The following is a 24,707-nucleotide window of genomic DNA, read 5'->3' on the forward strand; positions in this document are numbered from 1 at the left end:
AAATCTCCCATTCGGAGGTACTTTGCTGTCTGCCTCTTTTTACTGTTTCTTCGTAACCATTAAGAATTTGGCAGGACTTTTGCTTTTTATGTTACTTCTATTCATCTGTTCCTTTTTGTCCATTGTAAAAATATTGCAAACAACCCCTGAATAAAAACCCCAAGCAAGCTCATCTCTCAAAGGTGAAACACTGGTTCACATGACACATGACGCTGTACACAGTATTTATTTTGTTTCACTGCTCAAATACATTTTTCCAACAATATACAGACAGACTCTTTATTCACAGTGGGGGTGGGGGCAGGGTGAATTCACATTAAGGAGGAGCTAACATCACTGCTCTTGAATGTCAGTTCTCTCAGGAAGAATCTCAGAAGTAGCTACTTAGGTAACAGCCGATTCACCTTTCCCAGCAAGGTGGTGGCTGCACAGGAGGGAAGAAGCACTCCTGTTTAATCCCTCATATGTTACTGGTCCTCACACTTTCAGTCCTATTCTGCAGCTCTATTAACTGACACTAGCTCTATTATAAACACTAAACCCTGTCTGAAGGAAAATGCCAGGCCTAGAGCCATTGCTACAGTTGTGCTAATATATACAAAGCTATTTACACAAAAATACCATTAAAGGTATACAAACTGTTCACAGCTCTAACATTGGGAGATCAGGGCCCAAAGACCAGCCTTGGGGCTTGCAGCTAAACCTGAAGGGCTATCCTGGAAGCTTTATATAGAAATGTGGGATGATGGAAAGGGTGATACAGCAAAGAGAGGTGTCAAGGGCCCAGCAGAGCAAATCCATGGCTAATGTGCCCATCTGAAAGGAGGGTCAAAGTCTGCTATCACCTCATAACTCATGGGGAAATGTGGGGAGGCTGGAAGGGCACGTGCTAGACAGAAAAGTCCTTTGCAATCCTCATCTCAGCCTGGCTCTGTTTAATGTCAAAGCCAGGCTTAGAATGGCATACTAGGAAAGGAGTTCCTATATTGTTGCCCTAAAATACTGGTGGGGAACTACCGGGGCACCAAATTGTTTCACTTTTATATGGTCTTTTCTACTACAAGAAAATTCATACAGATGCTGCTCAAATGCAACAGAGAATAATGGCACACTCTGGGACAGAGTGGGACACACCTAACACGCTGTGAACAAATGTGTCCCAGAGGTAGCTTGCTCCTCCTGGAGCTGTACACAGGGCTGGTCTGGCAAAGGAATTGCAATATTGAGCTCAGGATAGGGTTAAAATGCACAGAAAAGCTTTCTAGTTCTGTCTCTGAACCTCTAAACCCTGGAGCAGTTGCGTAAGAATCAGCTTTTCTGTGACAAGACTGAGTGACCTTTACGGTGACATTTGGGATCTGCTGGACCTCCTATCCCAAGGTGGCTGTCTTACATTGGCAAAGGGAGATTCTGCCCATTGGACTGCAGTGTGATGTTACAGTGACAATGTGGGTTCATACAAACCTTAAGGATGGAGAGAAATAAGCTGTGAACCTTTCGCTTCTACATCACCCACATATGCCTGAACTTGGTGTCCTGAACTTGGAAGTGGGAAAGAAACACACAAGTGCAAGGGGCTGGCAGATGCTGTGGAGACCATCCTTCTCTAGATCAGGTAATTCAGCCAGAGAACTAGCTTGTTTGTGAGTCTGGCAACAGCATGGACAAGAGAGCTGAGAGCACAGGAGAAGTCGTAGATAAGACTAAACCTGCAGGAGCCAGAGGCTTCTCTCCAAAAATAAAAAGATTAAGGGTGTCCTTTAGCCACACCACTTGCCTTGACTCATCATGGCTCACTCTAGGCATAGAGCTTGTTAGACTGCTTGGGAACACTGTCTGGACATAAAAAGGTGTGTCCTAAATCTCATTCATAAATTAAACATACAAAAATATACATACGTTGTATAAATTAACACATATATATATAAAGCTTGATTTTATATATATATGTATATAACCTCTAAATTCACATTTCTGTGTTACCTGGAAGGAAGCATGCAAGAACAGCACACGGAGAGGGAGTTGCTGAGTAAGGTTTCTCTGGTACAGAACAGGTCTGCCTAGGACAAACCTGCCTTCAGTAGCATTCCCCAGACAGCTGAAGAAAGGGGAAGTGCTTTTAGACCCCATTCCCTCTATACAGCCATTTTCCTGAAGATACACAGAGCAGCTTCCTATATTCCCAGTACAGGCCACAGGTCCAACCAACACCTGAGGAACCACCAGGCTAGAGCTGAAGAAGGAAAGGCAAACAAACATTAAAGCCAAAATCGATTATCATCCAGTCTGGAGAAGTAAAGTCAGCAACAGAACCTGGGCACCACTATATGGAGGACCCTTGCTTGCCCATGTCAAAACAAGTGATCTCAGTCCCACCTCTCTGATCCCTCTGCAAGTCTCTCAGTCTCTTATGATCATCATCCCTGCTTCTACCTAAGATCCTGTGCTGTGCTCAACTGCCTAAGTACATCTTTGCTTCACAATCTGTCCATCTTATGCCCAAAGGGGCAGCAAGTCATCTTGCAAACAGTCATTTTGCATCCCACCAGTCTCCTTCCAACCCAAAGAGCACCTTAACTGTGTCTGTAGGGAAGAGATCAGATGTTTTCAAAGGCCTGGATTTCATAAGGGATTTCTGCACAATCTCACCTTCTGAGGAAAGTCAGCAAATTTCATCCGGGCCAGAAATCGCCTCACTTCTCCACGGCTGATTTTTGGAGTCCTGCTGTCCTTTAACCACACCATTCGGCCCTGGCTCATCATGGCCCACTTCAGGCCCAGCTTGCTGACTGACAGAAATCCTGGCTGCTTCTCAGAGGTTGCAGTTGTTGTCACAGTGATGTGAAATGCATCCTTTTGGAGGTCATTAATTCCAACTGATCCATGAGAAAAGGGCAAGAAAACAGTGGTGAGGAGGAAATGCTTATGGTTCTTCCAAAAGAAATGTTATAGCCCTTACTCAATCAAAATATCCACGAGACTGATAGCATATTCAGTCTGACTTTACAATTCCATGTACCTTAGTTGATAAGGGAATATTATTTTAACATTTTTTCATGGATAGAAACTGAAATATAGATCAGAAATGAAAGGGTCTGGTTCCAGGTTATGTTTTTGGGCTTGACACAGGATATGAGCATGTTTCAAGAACACAGTTCACTCTCAGATCTCCTTCCCACACCTGTTAGTAGCTATTTTTTACCTCTATAAAACTGGAAATTTGTAAAGCACTGGCAAGTCAGGTGACTCCAGTCACTGCAGAATGATCTGTACAGACCTCAGAAATCCTAGTTTCTAAAAAAAATCCTGTAACAATAGTATTCTATTTGTTCTTGCCTGAACTGTATTTTTGATTCAAGTCCAATTAGATGTTATTACTATGCAATAGTTTTTCTATGCTTCCGGCCTACTTCTCTCAGTTCTGGATGAACTGTCTTTTATTCCACACTCCCATGCACAAGAGGCTGGTTATTTGCTGAATGGCTTTAGAAAGAGCAAGAAAGTTGAACAGGACTGTACAGTCTTGTATAGATGTTAAATCCAGATCTACTTTTCCCTGAAAACACACATATATTTTGATTCCCCCTTACAAAAAGGAAGGGGAAGTAGAACAGCTCCTATCACAAAAAGCGGGAGATGACCAACAAAAGCAGAAGTGGATCTGAGGTGACAGAGAAAAGTCACAGAGGGATTTTTTATGCACGGCATTAAATTCAAAATAGCTCTGTGGAAAGCACAATAACTCTGGTGTAGAACATGCATTAAACCTGCCATCACTTAAACATATAAGAAACTTTGTGGGTCTTGTATTTTCAAAGTAGGGGGTGGACAGGGGGAAGGGGATGCTCCTTCAGAAGGAAGATGAATCTTATTTCCCATTGCCATGCTATGTGTGGTGGACCTTTGGTCTCCCTTTAAAGGCACAACTGCAGCCCACTGTTTCTCACAGCTACTTCTCTCTCTCTGTTTCTAGTCTAGGTAGTTTCTCCTCCGTTTGTACTCACCTGCTGAAGCAATGACTTTGTCTGTTGCATTGGTGAGGTCCAGAAGGACTGTAGGAAAAACAGGATGGAGGAGATAGAGGTGGTGCAGCCCTGGGCGCTCAGGTCTGGGACCAGGCTGCTGTTGGAATGAAATACACAAAAACATAACAACTGTTAGCAAAGGGGAGTCTAGTTTTGTCAAAAAAAATAAAGTTTTCTGACACTGTGTTGTTTTTACATGGATCAAAGAATTAAAACCTGTGGTTTTACAAAGATTAAATCCTGAAACCATTTTTTCCCCAAAACAGAATTTGCTCTACAATTTCTCTTTGATAAGGCTGAAATCTAGCTCTGTCATATGCAGCTTGATGGGCAAAGCTACAGTCTGGAAGTTTGAGTCTCAATGCCAAAATGTGTGCCTGCATTGACAGAAGGAGCACTCTAGGCTGAGAACAAATCTGAAGCTACTCTTCAGTGCTGCATGAAAAAATGAAATTCACAAATTTTGGGGTTTGTAGATGCAAAATTTCTGTCAACAAAGCTTTACAATGAAGAATTTGCACATGAAAATTCCTGTGTTCAGGCTCAGAGAAGTCAGAATGTCAAAGTAAGAGATGTCCCTGACAGCCTTCTCACATATTAGGTTCAAGTTCAATGACAATAGGAATAAGACAAAGAGACTGCACATACTCCACAGAGAAACCTTAAAGTGAAGAAAAGATGCATGCTCACCAAACTTCGTAACACAGGCTTGGTTTCATCAGCCCAGAAGAGAAAAACAGACTTCTTGTCCAAAGTCATGACTGAGAGTGCATCGAGTTGTTGCCTCTGCCATGGAAGTTCCTGGTTCCAAACAGGGAGGCCAGATTTGCCATCTATCACCACCACCTCAAGGCAGGGAGAGACTGAGCATTAATGGATGCCAAGGCATGGATATGCTGAGCCCCCTCGCAGAGGCATGGCCTGTGCTATTCCCTTTCATGCCTGTGGCCACACCCTAAGGAGTGCCGGCCAAAGAGAGGGGAAAAGCAAGGACCAGAGAATGTTTATTGCTTTTTACCCAGCCTACCCCACTCCTGTGCTGCCACTGCCCTCCATGCCTTCACCTGTTTTACCTTTTTGTTCCCATCTCCAGTCTGCGCTTGCAGCATGAAGTCCAGAGTTTGGTCAGCACCAAAGTAACCTGGTACAGGCTGGCTGTAAATTTGGAAAAAGAAACACTCAGCCCCATGGTAAAAAAAAGTAATTTCAGATGGAGGCAGAATAGCTGCCTTCATCCTCCATTCTGCCTCTTAAAATGACAGGATTTGTCATGCTAAATAAGGTCTTTCATTCACTCATAACAATTGTGACTGTCAGGAATCATTTGTTGGTGGATCAGAAAAGTGTAAAATGGTAAAGTGGCCCATGGTGCTTTTCAGCCATTCTTCAGAGTTGTCTGTGTGGGGGGCATTGCTTGATGGGCTGTGTAGACATCTGTTTATCCCCCTGTACACTACTCTGTCGTTCTTTGCATGAGAACCTGTACTGTTGTTGCTATAATTATATAAAATTACCCAGCCCTTCCAAAATGCATTGGCACATTTGGCTTCCTGCAGAAAGTGGATTTCCCAGGCTGCCTGAGCTGTGTGAGATGGATCTTAACAAACCATGATTCCTTGTATTGTATTCTTACTGCTAGCAGGTTTACAAGCCTTTTGGTGACTTTAAGCAGGTTAAATGAAGTCCCTTCTCATTCTCTCACTTCTGGGTGATGTAACACATTAATATCTCTCATTATAATTGTTCTTTAACCATATTTCTTGCTTTTGGCTTTCTAAGCCTTGCCTCTGTCTTCCTTCAATTCACCACAGCTGGGTGCACAATTCTAAATAAGCACAATTGAATCCACAAAGTTCACAGAACCAGAGATTTTATGGCAAGGCAGGATCAGAGTATATCCTCCCTCCTCTTATTTATGACAGATTTCTGTATTTCACCCAATTAACCAGGTATCAGTAGGCTGGCTTTGCCTCATCTTTGATGAGATGAATTCATCACTTCCCATGACAGTTAGTTCTAATGATTAATTTCACCCAAAGAAACATTCCTGCATCTTCATTCTCCTGAACATGAATGGCTTTTGCTCCAAGGCACTTGCTCTTGCTATGCCTGTTAATTTCTATTTCTTACACGCGCTTATGAACTCACCTCTCAGGCTTCTCTTTGATCATATAAACTCAATAATCAAAATTTTCCATGCCAAAGCATTTTTTCCAGACCTTTTCCCAATTTTTTTCCCAATCTTCCCCTTTAAAACATGCATGACAGAATTACTGTTCCTGAACAGTAATACCACAGCAGTGGCTTGACTTTATACTTACAACATCAAACAATGCCATTTGCTTTACAGATACCCTCACAAGACACTCCTATAGCTCAAAAGCTCTCCAGTAGCAAAAGGAAGGAGCAGACAATTCTATCCTATGACCACAAACTCAAAACATCTCCTAAGGTGCCTCTGCTCTTATGGGTCACAGCTGGTGGCAGATCCCACAAACGGAATGCACACAAATGTAAGCACATCGGATGCTACTAATCAAGTGAAAAATCCCTTGGGCACTTGCTCAAATGAACCAGAAGGTTAGTAATTATTCTGCCCAACAGTAATCCCCCCAGCAACCTGCTATTAATCCTCTCTCATCTGAAACATCCATTTACAACACAATTTGCAACTGCTTACTCAATTTCATGGTCTCTGAACTTCGCCCTTGTTTTATGACTACTGATTTTCCTTTATGGTTTTCCAGGGATCTTGTCAAAAGTTATCTGGAAATGCAGCACATCTGCAGTAGCCGTGTTGGTTTTCTCAGAAATTATTCCCACAGGCGTGCACTCAGTCTGCCTGGATGACGTGGTGTGCTTGGGGCAGGTTTACCCAGGAAAAGGAGTGCTCACAGCTGGCTTTGTAAGCTTTGTTTAACAAGGAATTCAGTCTGTTTGACTCTGTGGTAACATCCCTGACCTGAATTTGATGCTTAAGTAGAACTTAAGTTCTAAAAAAATCCAAACAAACCTCTTAATTAAATGCTTGCCCACAATACACTCAGTGTAGTAAATTTTGTCTTTCTTAACTCTGAGAAAACAGGTAGTCCAGGACTTTAGTACAGTAGCCTAGAACAAGAATTGCTTTCATTATTTTTCAATAATTATCTGCCAGCTCCTCTACATGTATTGTACTCTGTCCCTTGGGAGGTCAGGGAATGGTAAAAAGCAGCAGCCTTGAATACTAGCTGCCCAGAGATGTTGTGAAGTCTCTGTCCTCAGAAATATTTAAAACCTGACAGCACACAGCCCTGAGTAATTTGCTCTACCTTGTCTGGAGTATGCTTGAGCAGGTAGGTGGGATTAGGAAACCTCCAGAGGTACACTCCAACCTCAACCATACTAGTAAAGAATGGTTTTTAACCCTTCTTGATTTGTGCATTCCAATTTATTGCTGCATCCATTTAGAAATTTCTTGTGTATAACTGATTCTACAGCACCTATGAAGTGGCTCTGCTTAGTCACTTTACACACACTTGCCCTTTAAACTTGATGCCAGACACATTCAGAAGTCTGCAGATTCTGAATCCAAAACACTTCTAGTCCATTTCCTTTCCCCATGGCATGATCAACTAGCCATAACTCATTCCTAAAGTTGTGGCTTATGTCACCTATCAGCCCTCAAGAATGTGGACATTACCTGAATATCAAAGATAGCTGAACACCCTTTTTTCTTTTCCTTAATGAAGTTCCAGTGCCTTCTTCCCATTTATGCTCTTGACAGTTGGGTAAGACAGAGCTGAGAGAAGCTCTCTTTATTCTCAATACTAGAGCAAGCAATTGTTTCCCATGTAATTTCCCTCAATTGTGCCCAACTGCCCTTTGCAAATATTTCATACTGGGAGCACTGAAATTGCTGGTTATTACCAACCCACAAGATCTGAAAAATTACTTAATTTCCATGTGTGAAATTAGAGGATGAGCAGTATTATTTTAAGGTTTACATTTAGTATAGATGCTGACTGCCATCAAAATGCTCATTTTCAACTTTCAAGGAACATTAAGATCTCTGGGCCATACTCATTCACCTGTTTTAAATTTTTAACATTACTAATGGAACTGATCCCCTCCACTGAAGCCCTGGACAGCAAGTGGGCTGAATCACACATCAGTAATCCACTAAATTCCAATGCCACATTATTCCCATTACTTCAGTGTTGGGTACCTGAATCAAGCCCCTTATTTGTGATCATTCACAAGCACACAGCTCAAGTTCCCAGTCTTCTGTTCCTTGCTCCTCCTGACCTCCTTGCTTGGCTCAACAACACACACCTCCAGTACTTAGATTCCTCTTCAGACTTGGAGAATTACTGTCAATTGCTTTCTAAGGAACACACGTGCTTAGAACTGAAAGTTGGGAAATGGTACAGGAAGAAATAAGACAGACAAATGTTCCCAGCAAGTAACCTGCTGATATTCTGCAGCTCCAGGGTCCAGTGGCGCTCCAGGTCCTGTCCCCTCAGCAGGATCAAGCTCTCTTTGGTTGTGATGAGCAGGTTGCTGCAGTTTGTGTCAGGCGTCTTCACCGTCTGCAGAAAGTCAACACCCCCACTGGCACAAATGGAAAACAGAGGAGATCAAGGCTTGTATCTGCACATCTCAGCACTAGCTGCCTGTCCTGTGGCAATTCCTATGAAAGATGAGAACTATACTTGGAGAAGTCTATCTTTTCCCCAGTCATGTGGGCTCCTCAGTTAAGTGAACTAAATTCAAACGTGCGGTCTTCTGAATATCATGACTTACTATAAAAAGCATGAAGTTTGTGAGTTCACATTTGCTCCCTCCCTTTATTCCTATCAAGGCCAGCCCCACAGTTAGGCAGTAAAGAAGAATGAGCTGAGAAATCCAGGCCCACACACACTGAGCTTCCCAAAGAGACTCCACTAGCTGGGAATGCCTCTTTTTTCCCTTCAGCAATGCATATGGGGCTGAAGAAAGGAACAAGGAGCAGGAGAAGCTAAGGACTCCCTTTTACGACACTCTGCACTTCTTTGGCTAGGACAACCAGAGGACAGGGAGGAAATGACAGGTTCCCCACAGTATTCCCCACTTATCAACTGGACAATGAAGAGAAGGGCAGTATTGAAGTAGAAGCAACCCCCTCAAGGAGCACTAATAAGTGCCTACCCTTCCCTTCCTCTCCCAGAAGGAGCAAGATGACAAGTCCGTCTTGTACCTGTAAATGTCAATGAGCTCTGACAAGTTGACAGATCTGCGCTTTTCCCACTCTGGCTCCTCCTGCTGCAGCATTGCAGGAAAGTTGTCCCGGTTTCTGGCTTGGGTAAATATATCCCTCAGGGCAACAGCCTGAACATTACCTGCCAGGAAGAGTAAAGATGAGGATCCTGACTGCAAAAGAGAACCCAGTAGAACAGAGGGTAATTGGGATCACTGCAGTTGTGGTAGAAGGCAATGAAATGCCCAGAGCTGGAACTTCCCTGGCATGATGTGACTTTGGGAAACTCCAAAGTATTTGAGACTAGCAGGTATTGGTGCTCCTGTACTTTTCCACACCATGGCAGTGCGACTTGTGCTTTTGCCCTCTTAGATTTTACAGCAGAAGGCATGGCACAAGTATCCCAGGGACATTCTGGACCATTTTAGGTAAAACAGATGTTTTCTCAGGAAGGTGAAGTGCTGCAGAGGCAAGGTGCACCTTACCAAAACCAAACAGGATGTAGATGGCTCCCCGGCTGGTGATGTGGACTTGAGGGCCAATCACTTTCCCTTCTCCATTGGTGCTGTATCTCACAGGCCCACCCAAAGCAGTTCCAGTCTTTCCTGATACCAAGATGAAAACCACATCAGGCTGCAAGGAGAGAGAGGCAGAGATTTTTATCAGTGCTTTCAAGCATCTCTGCACTCAGAATCTTCTCCCACCCCCATAGCATGAAGCTGCACTGATAATTTCCCCCTCAGCAAGGTCTAGATAGTGCTTGCTTTCTCTTTGCTCAGTCTGGCTTCCTAGGCATCTTACATTCACATTTTCTCTTCACACAAATAGATCAAATATGAAAGGGAATTCAAAAATCTGAGCTCCTCTAACAAAATCTATGTTAGAATTGTGGGGAGGGACAAGCATAAAGGAAATCTGCATCTGAATTAATCACACAATTAATCTGAATTAATTAATAAAAGAAAGTATTTCTTTCATTTGAATAAGCTAACTGCTCCTTTCTCCAGAGATCCATCCCCACACTGCTGCTAAACACTCACTTCAAACCACACATTCATTGAACAGAAACAGATAATTCTCAAGTCTCAGTGAGGTGCACATAATGACCCTTCTGTTCATTCCCAGCTGTCAAGAATGCAGGTAGTGTCATTATTGTTTGATCTCACTGCTCTGAGCTACTGGAAGAAAAAGGGTGCTTTTCAGCAAAATCCAAGGGAATGAAAATTAAGGGCTCTTGCAGCTCTGGTTACAGTCCTTTCACATCAGTCTGTTTTTCCTCTACACAAATAGTAAAGGTCCTTCCAAACCTTGAGCAGGGATGTGCTGTACCTGTGTCTCTGTGAGAACCAGAACAACAATATCCCTAATGCCATCTCCATCTACATCTGGAAGAGTTGCAGCTGGTGCAGCCAGGATCCCACTTGAAAGATGAATGGAGTTCAGTGTCCAGATGGTCTTGCCTGTGGAAAGAACAGCATAAAAGAGACCTGTACTTGGGGAACCAGAGGGCATCCCAAGAGGGTTCCACAAAACCTTCTTGAAAAGGAAGCAAGAGAAATTATTTCTCCCATTCTGTGTGAAGGGGAAAGACACATCTACAAACTGAGACAAATTGCAGTTGAAAGTAAAATTCTTCTCCCAGCATTTCTTCAGATTGCCTTTGAGTCAGGCTTCAAGTCCTGCTGTGCTTCCTTCTCAGCATCTCTATAAAAGACCTGAGCCCTAAATAATTTTGGAAATAGGAAAGAATATTTAAGGTTCACTTTAAAAAGGAGAACCCAAATGAGAGTGCTGCTCTGCAGGACAGCAGTTGTTGCCTCAGCCAGCAGTAAAGGCTAGGTAAATGTGAGGAAAGGAAACAGATGGACAGTTCTGATATTCAGAGTGCAAATCTGTGTCTCAGTTAAATTCCCAGCAGCAAATTACCACTCCAGCATGACATGCTCACTCCACCTCAGGGGGAAAGCACGTTAACAGACATGATGTCAAATGGTTCAGCAGTCCAGCACAGACCCAGCTGGAAACCCAGTAAAACCAGACTTGCAAACTTGCAAATAAACATTAAAAAAGAGGCAACAATTAAATTTGATGCTTTTAGTTTTTCATCATTCTTTTGCCAACACTTCTGCTTTTAAAATCTTTAAAAATGTTTTTCTGCTTTTAAAATCTTTAAAAATGTTTTTCTGTAGGATGCCCCTGAATGACAAAGTAAACCAAGGGCCAACTTGTACATTGCTACTGCTGGTAAAGGAGGCAGCTCACAGTCCTGACCATGCAAACACTGTGCCAGTAACCCAAGTCCCTAAAAGCATTTTAAAAGTGTGGGAAAACAGCTGGGGGTAAAATTAGAGGAAACTTGAGAAGTTATATTCACATCCTAACAGAAGTTCTAACAGTATGGAAATTTAATAGGGTAAAATACAGTTGCTGCTCCCTGGATGGAATGTGACTGGCATGTCTGAAACTGCAACCATAGCACCTACTAAAGGGGATGGAACAAAAGGTGGGGTGCGAATACCATGGACAGACTGTAGAAATCCTTGCAGGGAGGGGAGCCTGATGGTACTGTTCAGCTGATAAAGGCACAGCACCCCTCAGCCAGGGGAGATAGGAGAAGGCGTCTTGTTGCTGAGCCAGCAACTGTGGTGAAATCGTTGTCCTTGGATGAACTGGGTTCATTAAAGCCTAACTGTAATATTAACACACACCTCCATCCCAAAGTTACCCACCTTCAAGGTACCTTTTGGTTGATTCCAAAAGCAACCCTATACCTACCTATGGCTATTTCTGCCAATGAATTAATGTGGGAGAACAAACAGCAATCCAGCAAAGGTGTACATGATCAAGTGATTAAAAATGCAATACTCATTCATATCTAATCAATTCAACTATGGGCCTAACTTCTCTGCAAGGTTTCCTGGATGTTGTGTATATCCTTATGTAACTTCTCCAAGAATGCTGTTCAGCTTTGCAGTGCTGTTAGGTAGGTCCTGAGTTGTACCAGCAGCTCAATGCTAATGAGAAAAGACTTTACATATTCTTTATGACATGGGGATGCTACAGGCTAAGATTAACACTTTGAAATATTCTGAGATGTAGGAAGAAGATGTTGCCACAGAGATGAAATGTTTTGGATTCTATTATCCTGTGTAACTAGAAACATGTTAGTTTTGACTCCATTCCGTGTGTCATGAAGTAATAGCCACCATGATGTGTCAGAACCAAATCATTCATGCTTATTAGTCCTTTAAAGTAAACAAAAAAGCAACAGCACATTTCTGATATGCTGGTAGCTGACTTTACCTGTGGAGGCACTAAGAAGGCTGAGGAATTTCGATGTTCCTGTAACAAGGCAGACAGGCCCTGCAGCTGCCCCCAGTGACAGCCCATTGCACTGCACACTTTGCGTCTCCTCCGGAAGCTGGATTGACCACAAGGTGCTGCCATTCATACCAGAAAGTGCCACCACAGTTACAGAGGGTCTAGAGACACCTAGAAGAAGCAGGAAAGAGAGAATATGATCCCTTGGTGTCAGAGGGATTACTATGACCATGTTGTCTTGGGTCCTTGTGCTGGAGATCCAGCTCTAACTCCTGGAGCTGAGCATTTCAGACAGACAAATCCACACTGCCTGAAAGCAAAGGTCAAATGTCAAATGTCACATTATGGCCCAATTTCTCTGATGCAGAGCCCAGCAGTGACCTCCAAACAAGTTGGGCTGAAAATCAAGAGCCCAGAAAATCATGAAAACCTGAGCTCATTGCAAGAAATGTGGTCAGCTGCGCAGAGAGAACCAAGTTCCTGGGGACAATGTGCTCAGTTGTGGTGTCTTCCTCCTGTGAAATTTACTGCTGTCAAATTAGACTGGTTATTCTGATCCCCTCCCTCAACAAAACACCTAGCACCAAGGGGAAACCTTAACTGACTCCCAAGGCAGACGTCACCTCAGATGAAAGTGCTGGTTTGTCTGTAATTCTGGAGGCAACAGAGTGACTGGTGGTCTGACAGCACTTTCCTTTGTTTTCCAAATGAGTTTCATTATTGTGAAAAACAGACTGAATGCAACCAATTGGTGGAACTTGGCATTCTTTTTCCAATTCACCAGTTAGCATAAAATAATTATAAAATAAAGTAGCGTATGCTGTTTCAATTGACTGTTGGTTCTGATTCCAAATGTGATCAACTTTTAGCTCAGTCTGCCCTCAGACTTCAGTGTGGTTATTGTAATTCATCTCCACCTAATATGGTCACATCACAACTTAAGATGAACTCCCACACATTTCAAAATAACAACAGACCAAGCCAACTCCTATCTCACTAGCACGTGACCTGATGACATAAAGGGCATATAAGGGCCACTGGCTAAACACAAGGCTGAGTCCAGTCTCTAAGTCAAACTCACTCTCTTCTCAAACTGAAAATCATGTGGCTTGTGCTAAGGGGGTGCCCCAGATCAAGTTATCTTTGTTACATTGATAGGGATCAAGAACAGCTAACTCCTGAATGCAGCTCACAGCTGTTGTGCCTACAAGCTGGAGAAACAGTTAACAGTGTTGCAGATTACTCCACTGGGTGCCTATTCCAAGCTTATCTCTACTTGGCACTATGTGAATGCCCCAAGCACGGGCTACAGGTGGCTGATATCCAACTATGTGAGTTTTGGACTGTGATCTGCTTACACCTGTTTTAGTGTCTGGTTTTTGTCTTCCAGCACAGCTACAACCCAGCATGCAACTAGGTATGACCAGTTTCATTCAGCGCATGCTGCCTATATGTATATCTGGGATAAAAAATAAAAGCAATGTAATGGCAAAAATATAGCGTGCAAGTACAACTGATATAAATGGAATACAGCCTCTCTGTCAACCATATCTTCTTTTCTCACTTATTTTTAAGTTACTTTACAGTTTTCTCTATGTTCATAGGTTTCTTTTTACAGAACTTGCTGTGAAATACTAGAGGCCTTGCTTGGGCCATGGAGAAAGGCATCTTCCCTATCCTCTAACAATATTTTTATTACCTCTTTGAAGAGCCAAGGCATTTTGCTCCAAGAATTTTCTTCAGGTTGTGCAATGTATGCTTGCTCCCTGAATACCTCTCTGAGGCAGAAGAGATTCACCTGGCACCAGGCCATGCCAGGACAGGCAGCTGCAGTACAGCAGGCAGCTGAGAAACTCCAGGGCTTCAGACGCCCAGTGCAACAGGATCTGGCACGAGATCTGGCAGCCCCTGTGTAATGCTGGCCAGCATCAGCAGGTTCTGCTGTCACCTGAAGGGTGTGAGGACTAACCAAAAAAGCAAAGCAGCCAGGAGGAGGAAGCAGGGCAACACCTGTTAAACAGCCAGGCACAGCAGCTGCCCCATTATCAGACTATTATTTGTGAATTAACAGCCTGGCAAGTATATGGAGTGACCTGGAGAAAAAAGGCAGCAAAGTGAGGGTGCTTCTAAAAACCAAGTGAAGTGTGCACAAATGCAAGACAAAGAGACAGAGTCGCCCCAAGACGAGGTAAGAGCAAACAGATGATGCTGACCAAAAGGTATAGGAGCACAGGCTTGTAATGAAAATTGTAAGCACGACCAACCACAGGCACAGTACACCAGCAGTTTTAAGGAACTCTGAAAAGAGCAATGCAGTGGATTTGCAGTGTCAGGGACTCTTCCTGTGTGTAAGACAAACATACAAAGGTCCCTACTGACACATTAAGAGGAATGGAAAGGAGCTGCAGTGCTTACCCATGACACTGGCATTCATCAAGGCAGTGAAGACAATGAGGATGTCAGGGAGGCCATCACCGTTCACATCACACAGCTCCAGTGGGGATAACACACCACCTGCAAAAATTACAATTACTGCATGTCAAAAAGGCCACCCAGCTCATTTTACACACTGGGAGAGTAGGGCTGGTCCAGAAAAGAGACTTGTGCATAGACAAGCCTCACAAAGTCTGCCAAGGAACCACCAAGGGTAGGCAGCTCGCAACATGTAAGATCTTTAATTTCATGAAAAGACAGAAATGTAGCATCTGGGTCAGAGAAAGGGAAAGGAGAAATGGAGTAGCTAATAGAGAAAGATTCATGTTTCCCACTTCCATTTCTGAGGCAATGTGGAGTCATGTATCTTATGAAAAGCTTGGATTTGGAAGCCAAGGGCAAAAAGCAAGGAGGCAGAGACATATAGAAATCCTGGCAGAAATTATTTCACAAAACAGTGTTACTTTATTGTAGCAATCAGAATGGGAGATACCAGTGACCCATACAGGATGACAAAAGATCTTAAATGTTGATTTATGGATTCAAGCAGAACTAAAAGACAATGGAATAGGGTTAGTTAAGCTAGTTAGAAGACACAAAGATTTCTATCCTCCTCCTGTCTAACACAACCACATACTTCAGCATGGAGGTATTGGTAAAGTCCAGGCTGTAGAAAGGGAGGCACTGTATTTTAAACTGGGCTGGGCCATCTCCATCTGGAACAGAGCACAACATCCAGACAAAAAGGCAGGGTGGAAGAAGAGTCAAAATAATTTTTGATGTTGGCAGAAACAAAATTTTGTGGCACTGTTATGTGCAGATGCCAGATTTCCCATGCCTCAGCTTCAAGAGTGAGCAGGACACAGCCACCTGTCCATTATTTTGGAGCATCTGTAGTGGTGAGGAAGGGCCTCTGCTCTGACCTGGCTCTCCCAGATAGGTCTCTCCCACAGATGCCCAGCCTGGGAGCTGCCACCTCCCCCATGCCAGATGCTGTTCCTGGGGCTTTCTCACCTGCTCCCTGACCTAGGTTGCGGTTCCAGGTGTTATGCAAGTCTCTAGGGGGACAGGGAATTAGAAATGCGCACACCAGCACAAGAATCATCGAGATCACCACAGTGAGCAAAAAGATGGCAGTGCGCAGGTACGGCATGAGAGAGGGAGCAGCCTTCTGCTCCAAGCTCCCAGCTGTCTCGGCAGGATAACCCTCAGCAGCGCTCTCTGACGTGTGCTGCTTTGTCATCCCGACCTCCACATCAGAATCGGGGTCCTGCATCTCTTCAGGGGGGCTCTTCCCATTCTTGACCCCCCCATTCTTCTGGATGTTGAGTACAAGGTCATCTTCACTTTCATCACTGTCAGCCTGAGTGAGGGGATCATATTCCCCAAGGTCTGGACTCTTCTTTCCTGAGAAGAAAGATGGAGAGAGACAATAAACATAAGTTTTTGCAGGATCTCAGTGGAGAAAAGGCTGCAGTGGAGAGTGATACAGAAGGGATGACAGAGTAGTCTGCATTTTGCATGGCTCCAAGTGAGAAGCATGAGAGAAATGACAGGGTCTCTCTCTCCATGGTTCACACTAGCATGTGTGGGAGAAAAGATGCTGACAGTTTATTTCCCTCAGATGTGCGTGTGTACACATATATGTATGTGTATGCATGCATCTATATGGAATTCATGGCTGATTCAATTCTAATACTTTCTTGATTAGCAATGAAACATGAAGTGCCAGAACCCAGGACATCTCTCTAGCTGTCCTGGATAGCACAAGCTGCTTCCAAAAAGCTCAGAGACCTTGGCACAGAGCCCAAGACACCTGTGACTTTGATTTTGACCCATAGGGCAAATTACCACCTTTATATGAAGAATTACAAGTCAAGAAAGTTTAAGCAGAATAATAGTTAGTCTGTCACAGAGCGAAAAGTAAATTTTTAGAGTTTTAGAATAGAAGCTCAGAGTCCCAAGATAAAAGAATTTAGGTGTTCCCTGTCCTTCTTTCTTCTTCCTAGCCTCCATCTTCCCAGTGATGTTAGCACTTTTAAATTAGTTTAAAGTAGAAACTCACTGTCTAACATACATGGTAAGTATTAAGAAGTTATTGTAAATAATGTTCACGTAGTTTTTAGTATGAAAGACACCACTACCTCTGAGGGCAGTCAGTGTGCCTCTGTCTAACCTGCTAAACAGACCTCAGCAAACCAAAGAAAGAATGTTATAGATAAGAAATACACAACCTTAAAAACTGAAGAATCCTGACTCCTTCTTCCACTGCCAAGCTAAGAAAAGAGACTTGTACGTATCTCAAAGTCACTCTGACCAGCAGAAATCCCAAGAAAGAAGTCTCCCTGAAGATGAGGGGAAAGTAATTTTGCCGCTTTGGGCCAGTAACATGCTGACATCTGGAGGAATCAGGCTGTTCCTTCAAGACACCACCTTCTCTGCATGGCTCAGTTCTGCAAAAGGGAATGCTCCAACCCCTGCCTGAGGCAAGCACAGTGCATCTGCCCTGTTCCTGCTCCCAGCAGAGCCCACAGTCTGTGCTTAGCCTGGCCAAGACAGATAACTCGGTATTGATCCCTTCAGGTGGTGGTGCAGGAAGGTGGCTCAGCTTTAGGTGGCTCCTGCACAGGTGCCCAGCACACACAACCTCCCCCAAGCCCTGGACAGACACAGGGAGTGTGGTGAGGGCAGGTGTAGAGCTGGTCACACACCCTGGCCTAAGGCCAGCACCATCTGGCTATGGGGACAGAAAGATCACACAGAGTCACTGCCCCGGGCTACGAGTCCAGGGTCACGTCTCAGGGAGCTGCCCTGTGCCACAAGGCTGGGCACGGAGCCATGGCCAATGCTCTGAGGATTCCAGAGTCTCAGCCTGGTTCTCTCTCTCTCTGATTACAAGGTGGGACCTTGCTATCCCAGGTATCTGTCTCATTTCCTTTTGTTTAATGCTGATCTGAAACAGGAACTGGCTGCTGCCTGATGATTCCTGAAGTGATACATGCAAGGCATAGCTAATAAGCAAAAATATGCAAGCTGTAACCCCTCTCAGACACTAAGATGATGGGAAGGCTTTACAAAGAGGAAATTTTAGGGCTTTCATGATTATTATTCCTGACTAAGACAGTACACCTTACTTCTGGTTTTCCTGCTAAAGACACTCAAGTTACAGATGTACAGTAGTACCTAGTTAGTGCAACACAGCTATTTTGCATAATCTAGAGTGTATTTTGCAGCACATGTATCTTAGTTCTTCCTCATTTCTCACCCCACAAAAGGACCTTCACTCTCCCTTCATCTACCACTTACAAGTGGTATTCAGCTTCATTTTTAGGATTTAAGAAAAACTTACAATCCCACCAAAAATTAAATGCCCCACATTAGGTGGAACAGCCAGGACAACTCACCTACACTGAACAGAAGGAAATAAAAATATCCAAAATGTTCACATATCTAAGACAGACTCTTCCTTTTTGAATTAGGGGTTTCTACAAAAGACTCAATAACCTGGTGCACATATACATTTCAAAAAACAGTTCCTTGTGGAGGCAGGAACCAAGAGATACTGCATTTCCATGGGTCAGTCTGGTGTATCCCTGTGACACACTGCTTTGTTTCACAAGCAGTGAAACATGTGCTCAAAGTGTGGGTTTTCAGGAAGTCCTGATAACCTTGGCTCCACTCCATAAGTGCACAGAAGGCCACTGACCCTGGTGGCACACAACTCTGCTCAGAGGTTGCAGTGTCATTTCACAGGTGTGTAATACTGCAGGTTGTGCTAAAAAGTGACTGAAAGACTACTCAGTTGAAACAAAAAATTCCTCACTGCCAGGGTACTTGCAGCTTCTCACAACAGATCCAGATGTGCCAGTTCAAGCCAGGTCAGAATGGCATGAAAAACAAACGTGGCAGGCCCAAGAGTAAATGGTATTAAACCTGGGAAGTCAAAGTCAGACAGCTGTGTTAACTAGACTGCTCCCAGTTTTGGAAACTGGTGACTTTTGAGTAAAACAATTCAAAGAATAATTATGCTTTACATATACTATGTTTTGTTTAATTATTTTAATTCCAAACAGTCAACCAAAAGACTGGAACCTGCTGATCATCCTTGATGCAACTGAAAGCACTGGTATGAATTAAATTTATCTGCAACAGTTTTCTTCTGGATCTCTTTCTGGAGACAGAAAGGACCTTGAAAACATGGCTCACCCACTCCTTGAACTGAGAGACTGAGATGCTGAGATTGACAGTGGTATCAACCACAACCTGAAACAGGAACACCAGCCCTACTGAAAACCACTGGGCAGTGGCTACAAAACAGCTACTACACAGTAATGACAGCTTCTGATCATCTACATAGCTAAGACTCTGGAGAAGTGTAGGGGAGCTATAAGGCAGAGAGCTGCTCAGTCTCAATTCATGTCTAAGCCAGAGTAGGAATCAGAAACTGGCACACCTTCACCTTATCTTTCCCCAAAAGGTTACCCAGCACACCCACAAGGCACAGCCATTCACTAAACTCAGGCATAAAGTGCCCTGAGTTTTGGGGTTTTTAAGCCAAAAGAAGGGAAGATATTGCCCTTTAAGAAAGGCTGTTGGAGCACTCATCTAGCACCTGCAAAACCCAATTGTATCGCTCATCTCAGAGGATTCAAAGACTTATCTCCTACTGTTCAGAGAGAATCTTAACCAGTCTGTAGGTGTTTTGGGAATGCATTTGGAATGCTGGCAAGCATGTGCTCTGCTCAGCCTCCCAAGGCTGTTCTGTGGTGCAGAGAACATGTAAATCATGATTCACCTGGCTGGAGGGAGAGCAGAAGGAACATGACTCCTCATCTGAGTTTTAGGTCACTAGCTGTGGGAAAGAGGGATAACACACCTGACTTTAACTATTCACCCTCAGATGATTTTTCAGCAGAAAAGCACAAACAAACACAAAACCAGTAAAGAATGTGTGAAAACACAGGCAGTCTCACACCTTTTAGAGAATGATGATTTATTTTTAAGTGCTTCAGAAGTCAAATTCTTTCCTTTCTGGTTAACAACAAGGCTCAGGCTGGAGGAAAACAGTTTGTCCATCAACAGAAAGCTAAAACTGCCTCTGTTGCAAGCAACCAGCTGTCAGGGAATACACAGAGTTTTCAGTTTTCCATCATGGAAGTAGAAATGGTAAGATCTGAGCTGGCCTCTTGGTGAAACTCTCACCATGTGTCCTGAAAGGATAACCACTGTGCAGCCTTCATGAGAAATCATTCTCTGAGCTAAAGCAAGCTGCAGTTCTGTGGCCTTACACAGGGACCAGGTCTGTGTAACTCACACTTTGTTATCTGTCCTCCAAAGAGACCCCAAGTGTATACAAACCTTGCATCCACCTCACAGGTATGGAGTTAGTATCAGCAAAGTCAGTTTCCCCATAGCTCTGTGCTCCCTCCCTCCCTACAGGTAGAGTCAACAAAGCATCCTCTGTTCTGACCTGCTCTAAACCATATTCCATTTTTTCCATGGCATCAGTGATAAAACAGAGGTTCCCATTCAGTGGCCTGTGTTTACAATCAGAGCAAGTTACTGGTCACATCACACTGGATTTCCTTTTTCTTTTTCCAGAAAAAGCAAATACCAATGATTTCGATGGAGGCTTTCAAAGACAGAACTGAGGGGAAACACCCCAACTTATTGGCTTTCAAGGGCAGCAGGTCTCTAAATCACACTTTATGACTTTGAAAATCTCCCATGTATTTGCCAAATGCTATTTTCACACAGGCAACTATTGCAGCAGAAGAATGTGACCTCTGAGGGAAGAACAGAGGATCACTGTGCGACCATGGTCTGGAAAGAAGGCACCCATTAGGTTATCTGTGTTCAAATGAGGTCCCAGTGACAATAAATTATTCATTTCTTGTGCTGATGGCTTCAAAGGTATTAATTGTAATTTTATTTTTCCTGGTTTTGACAGATGGGGAAGGCTTTTCTTTGGAGTGAAAAGAGAAGATCTTGGACTTTAGACGAGTGCAATGTTCAGTGCATTATTCCAGTGATGGCACAGTGGTTCCAGTACCTGTTGTACTAATTTCATGTCCTGCTTATTTTTCTGGCAGTTGGCAGGCACCAGTCACTGGGTACTGCAGACATATTTCTAAGCCCATATTGATTTTTAATTAATTTAATGAGATGCAGAAAAAAAACCAGATATAGCAATAGGCTTTCTGCTTTCTCATTGTTGTTGGAAGCTGCATTTCTCAATAATTAAACACACAAGAAAGGCATGATCTCTGCAGTTTAACCTGAGGATTGATGCAAGAACTGTTCTCTTAAATGCAGCTGCAAGGCCTGTTACAATCCTCTTCCAAATCAGTGTTTCCCAACAGCAGATATCAAATAGATCATGCTGGTTCCAAAGGTCCCAGAAGAGATCTGCACTTCTTATTGCAGCTCCCCATTGGTGACACCCTAATGCACACACCTACACCTACCAGTCTGCACTTGTCCTACACAGATTTCTTCATGGGAATGTATTCCCTCCCATTTAGACAAAGGTATATATACATATATGTATGTATAAAACAAGGAAGAAACCAACTTGCAAACAAAATTTCTTTGAATAAGACTCAACAGACACCACATAAACTAAAAGTAATGACTCCTGGTAAGGGTTACAATGGCAGGAAGGACCTTGAGGGACTGCTGGAGGAAGAAAGGACGGTGAGTGCAGCCTCTCGGGCTGGGGCCATGCAGACCATGTGGTGTGCAGCGCCAAGGAGAAGCCCTCCCCAGCCGCACTCAGCTGGGCCCTGTCTCTGTCCCAGGGCTGTCCCCAAGGCAAGACACGGTTAGGAAGCGCAATGAGCTCTTCCCATTGAAGGTAATGCAGCCAGGTGCATTGGCATCGCCTACAGTACATCCAACAGCAACCAGCACGCTCCCAAGATCTGGTTTGGCAAGGTATTTTAATTCCCTTTTAATCTCCTTACTGAAGAGAATGGCTGTTTGACTGCTGCTCACCGCACACAATAGCCCTTTATGCTTGAATATCCTTTCATCTCGCTGAAGATCTCTGGCTGGAAGGTGCAGAGGCGGCAGGCAGGCTTTAAACATTTACCTGGGTAATTGCACTGGCACTTACCGAGCTCCTGGCCTGGCTTCTATGGGCAAAACCCGGCAGAAGCGGATCGGAGAGGTCAGCGCTTCCTTTCCTCCCGTGCAGACCCCTCACAGGGCCGCGGCCCAGGGCCCCCTCTGCCACACACGACGCCCTCCGAGCCCTGAAACGCTACCCCGGCCCCTGCGTCCCCCCCACGGCCGCGGGCCCGGCGCGGAGCCCGCCGGCCGCCCCTCACCGCCCGCACCGCCGGGCCCCACCCCACATCGCCACATCGCTATGGCAACGCGCCCGCAGCCCTGGGGCAGCGGCACCCGCGCTCCCGCCACCCGGGCCGCCCCGGCCGCGGCTGCCCCTGCCCGGCCCGCCCGGCCCAGCCCAGCCCAGCCCAGCCCAGCCCGGCGCAGTCCGGCCCGGCGCGGCCGGCGGTCGGTCCGTGCCCGAGCGCGCAGCCCTTACCCGGCAGCTTCAGCGCCCGGGACAGCACCGTAGCCATGCTGGACACGGCAGTGCGCTCGCGCGCCGCCCCGCTCCCCGCGCCGCCCCGCGGCCTGCTGGGAATTGTGGTTCCCGGCGGGAGGGGAGCCCGGGCCCTCCGTGTGCCCGGCGGGCTGAGGGGCAGAGGCCCGCGGGGAGCGACGGGTTATCTGTGACCCGGGACAGCCCAGATCTCCGCAGCCTGCCTGCGCGACTTTGTGGGCACAGACCGATGGGAAATAGGCTTGTCATCCTGAGTGGTTTGCACAGAAAGTGCCAGTCCCCTTAAATTGTTGTTGCTATAAATATATGCCTTCATTCTTGAGAAGTTTTTGGTTGGAAGAAATCTAGTTGTTTTCTTTTTATTTTGCAAGTTTATGTTTATTTTATTTTATTTTATTTTATTTTATTTTATTTTATTTTATTTTATTTTATTTTATTTTATTTTATTTTATTTTTGTTGGTTAATTACAAAAGATGGCCAGGTTGTTTTCCAAAGCTGTCCTCAGTCGTCACCGCAGCCTTCCGAGGTGAGTGAATAAGTGAACTCTCCCTTTCCCACAAGGGGGAAGTTGAGCAAGGAGGGTTTTGTGGCTTCCCCAAAGCCACAAGGCTTCCTGATTCCCAAACCCTGCCACTTCTTCAAGTCATGATTTGTGTGAGAGCTCACAAGGCAATGTCCTCTGTCACTGAATGAGAGGAAGGAATATTGGCCAGATTCATCAAAAGAGACTCTGCCTGGCTAATGAACACATCACGTTTCCTCAGCATCAGCTGCTGCTCTTGCTTTCCCCTGTTTCAGGTGCTGTTTCTGCAAATGATGTACTCACTCTTTCATGTCCAGCTCTGTCCTGGAATTCCTTGATTAGTAACAATAAGGAGCAGAAGAGAGACACCAAGTGGTCTAGTTGGTGAAGAGAGTTTTTTTTGTTTTTGTTTCTTTTTTTCCAGATATAAACAGGAGAGAGAATAGTTCTGATCCAAAGTCTTTTGGTACCAGAGGGGTTTTTTCCACTGATGTCACCAGGCTGCAGAGAGAGACCTTCCTGAGGACACACCACTTGTGGGGGCAGTCCCAGGTGGCAAACTCTGGAGAAGCCATCACAGCTGTTGTTACTCTTTCCCTTCCAGGTTTTTCTGAATACAGTCTTTCTGTTCCATATGCCATTTCCTGCCCTCCAGGCTTTGATTTAAGAGCAGTGGCAGTCCTGTATCTATGTAAATATTTACAGGATAGATCCTGGATCCTTTTCAAGTCTCAGTCAGCAAAGCCTGTGATAGACAGGGCAAGAGCTGTCCAGCAGAGTGACTCCTTCTAAGAAAATGCTTCTGGTACCAATTAGGGCTGGGAGCAAAGGAACGGCAGAAAACAGCCAGACACAGGAGCTGCAATGTCTGGTGTCCTCATTTGTGATTTTCTAACATCTGGCACACACACATACACTGCAATAGCCCATAGTTTGCTATGCTTTTACATTTGTGGTGCAGCATAGCCCACTCTTAATTTCATGTGTCCCCACAAAAATGGCTTGCTCCCCGAGGCCAGAGTTCTCTGTGAGGCTAATGGATTGCAAGGACAAGTGATTTGTGGTTAAACTGATGCTTTTGAGGAACATATGACTAAGCAATATGTTCAGAGGATTTAATGATTTGCAAAGCATGAGAAATTAAGTTTTCTTTCTTTATGCTGTGAATGTAAGCTGATTTGCATATAAATTGGACCTGTCAAGTGTTTGAATATCAATCAAAAAGCTGCAAATAGTTCATTAATTGATGTGAATGTCACTGTTCATTTTATTTTTTTTTTTTTCCCAGAGCAGTTTGAAAAAGCCAGATGCTGAAAAGTTAGATACTTGGGGTTAGGCTTGAGAGCTTTGTGCAGACAACATGGTCATTTAGAAAAATGTTACAAGCAAAAAGCATGAAAATACACAGCCACCAGCCCCTCATCAGTGTGAAGCCTGTGCCATCACCTGTCTGCCAGAGACTATAGCCTTTTCCAGCCTGCTGGAGCTAAAACCTCTGCTTGCTCCTTGACCCTGAAAGCAGCCACATGAAACAACACTGCTATTTAAGGTTCTCAGGCTGGAGAGGGTCACTCGTGCAGAGCTGCACAATGGAGTGGTTGCACACACAGCCC

The 24,707-nt window shown here is 44.5% G+C and overlaps 1 protein-coding gene across 1 annotated transcript; it reads right to left on the reverse strand.

Annotated features, from left to right (window-relative positions):
- Nucleotides 1–244: 244 nt before the first annotated feature.
- On the reverse strand, nucleotides 245–22,365 carry FAM234B (family with sequence similarity 234 member B). The gene is made up of 13 exons (XM_058805934.1): nucleotides 22,266–22,365; nucleotides 16,012–16,404; nucleotides 14,980–15,078; nucleotides 12,547–12,735; nucleotides 10,573–10,703; nucleotides 9,729–9,876; nucleotides 9,244–9,385; nucleotides 8,475–8,618; nucleotides 5,099–5,180; nucleotides 4,716–4,871; nucleotides 4,005–4,122; nucleotides 2,650–2,876; nucleotides 245–2,233 (listed from the first exon to the last, which is right to left on the reverse strand). Exons 1-13 carry the CDS (start codon nucleotides 22,363–22,365, stop codon nucleotides 2,228–2,230), a joined length of 1,935 nt encoding a protein of 644 aa, XP_058661917.1. The 3' UTR covers nucleotides 245–2,227.
- Nucleotides 22,366–24,707: the final 2,342 nt, after the last annotated feature.

The sequence above is a fragment of the Ammospiza caudacuta genome, chromosome 5 (genome assembly GCF_027887145.1).
Source record: "Ammospiza caudacuta isolate bAmmCau1 chromosome 5, bAmmCau1.pri, whole genome shotgun sequence".
Taxonomy (NCBI): domain Eukaryota; kingdom Metazoa; phylum Chordata; class Aves; order Passeriformes; family Passerellidae; genus Ammospiza; species Ammospiza caudacuta.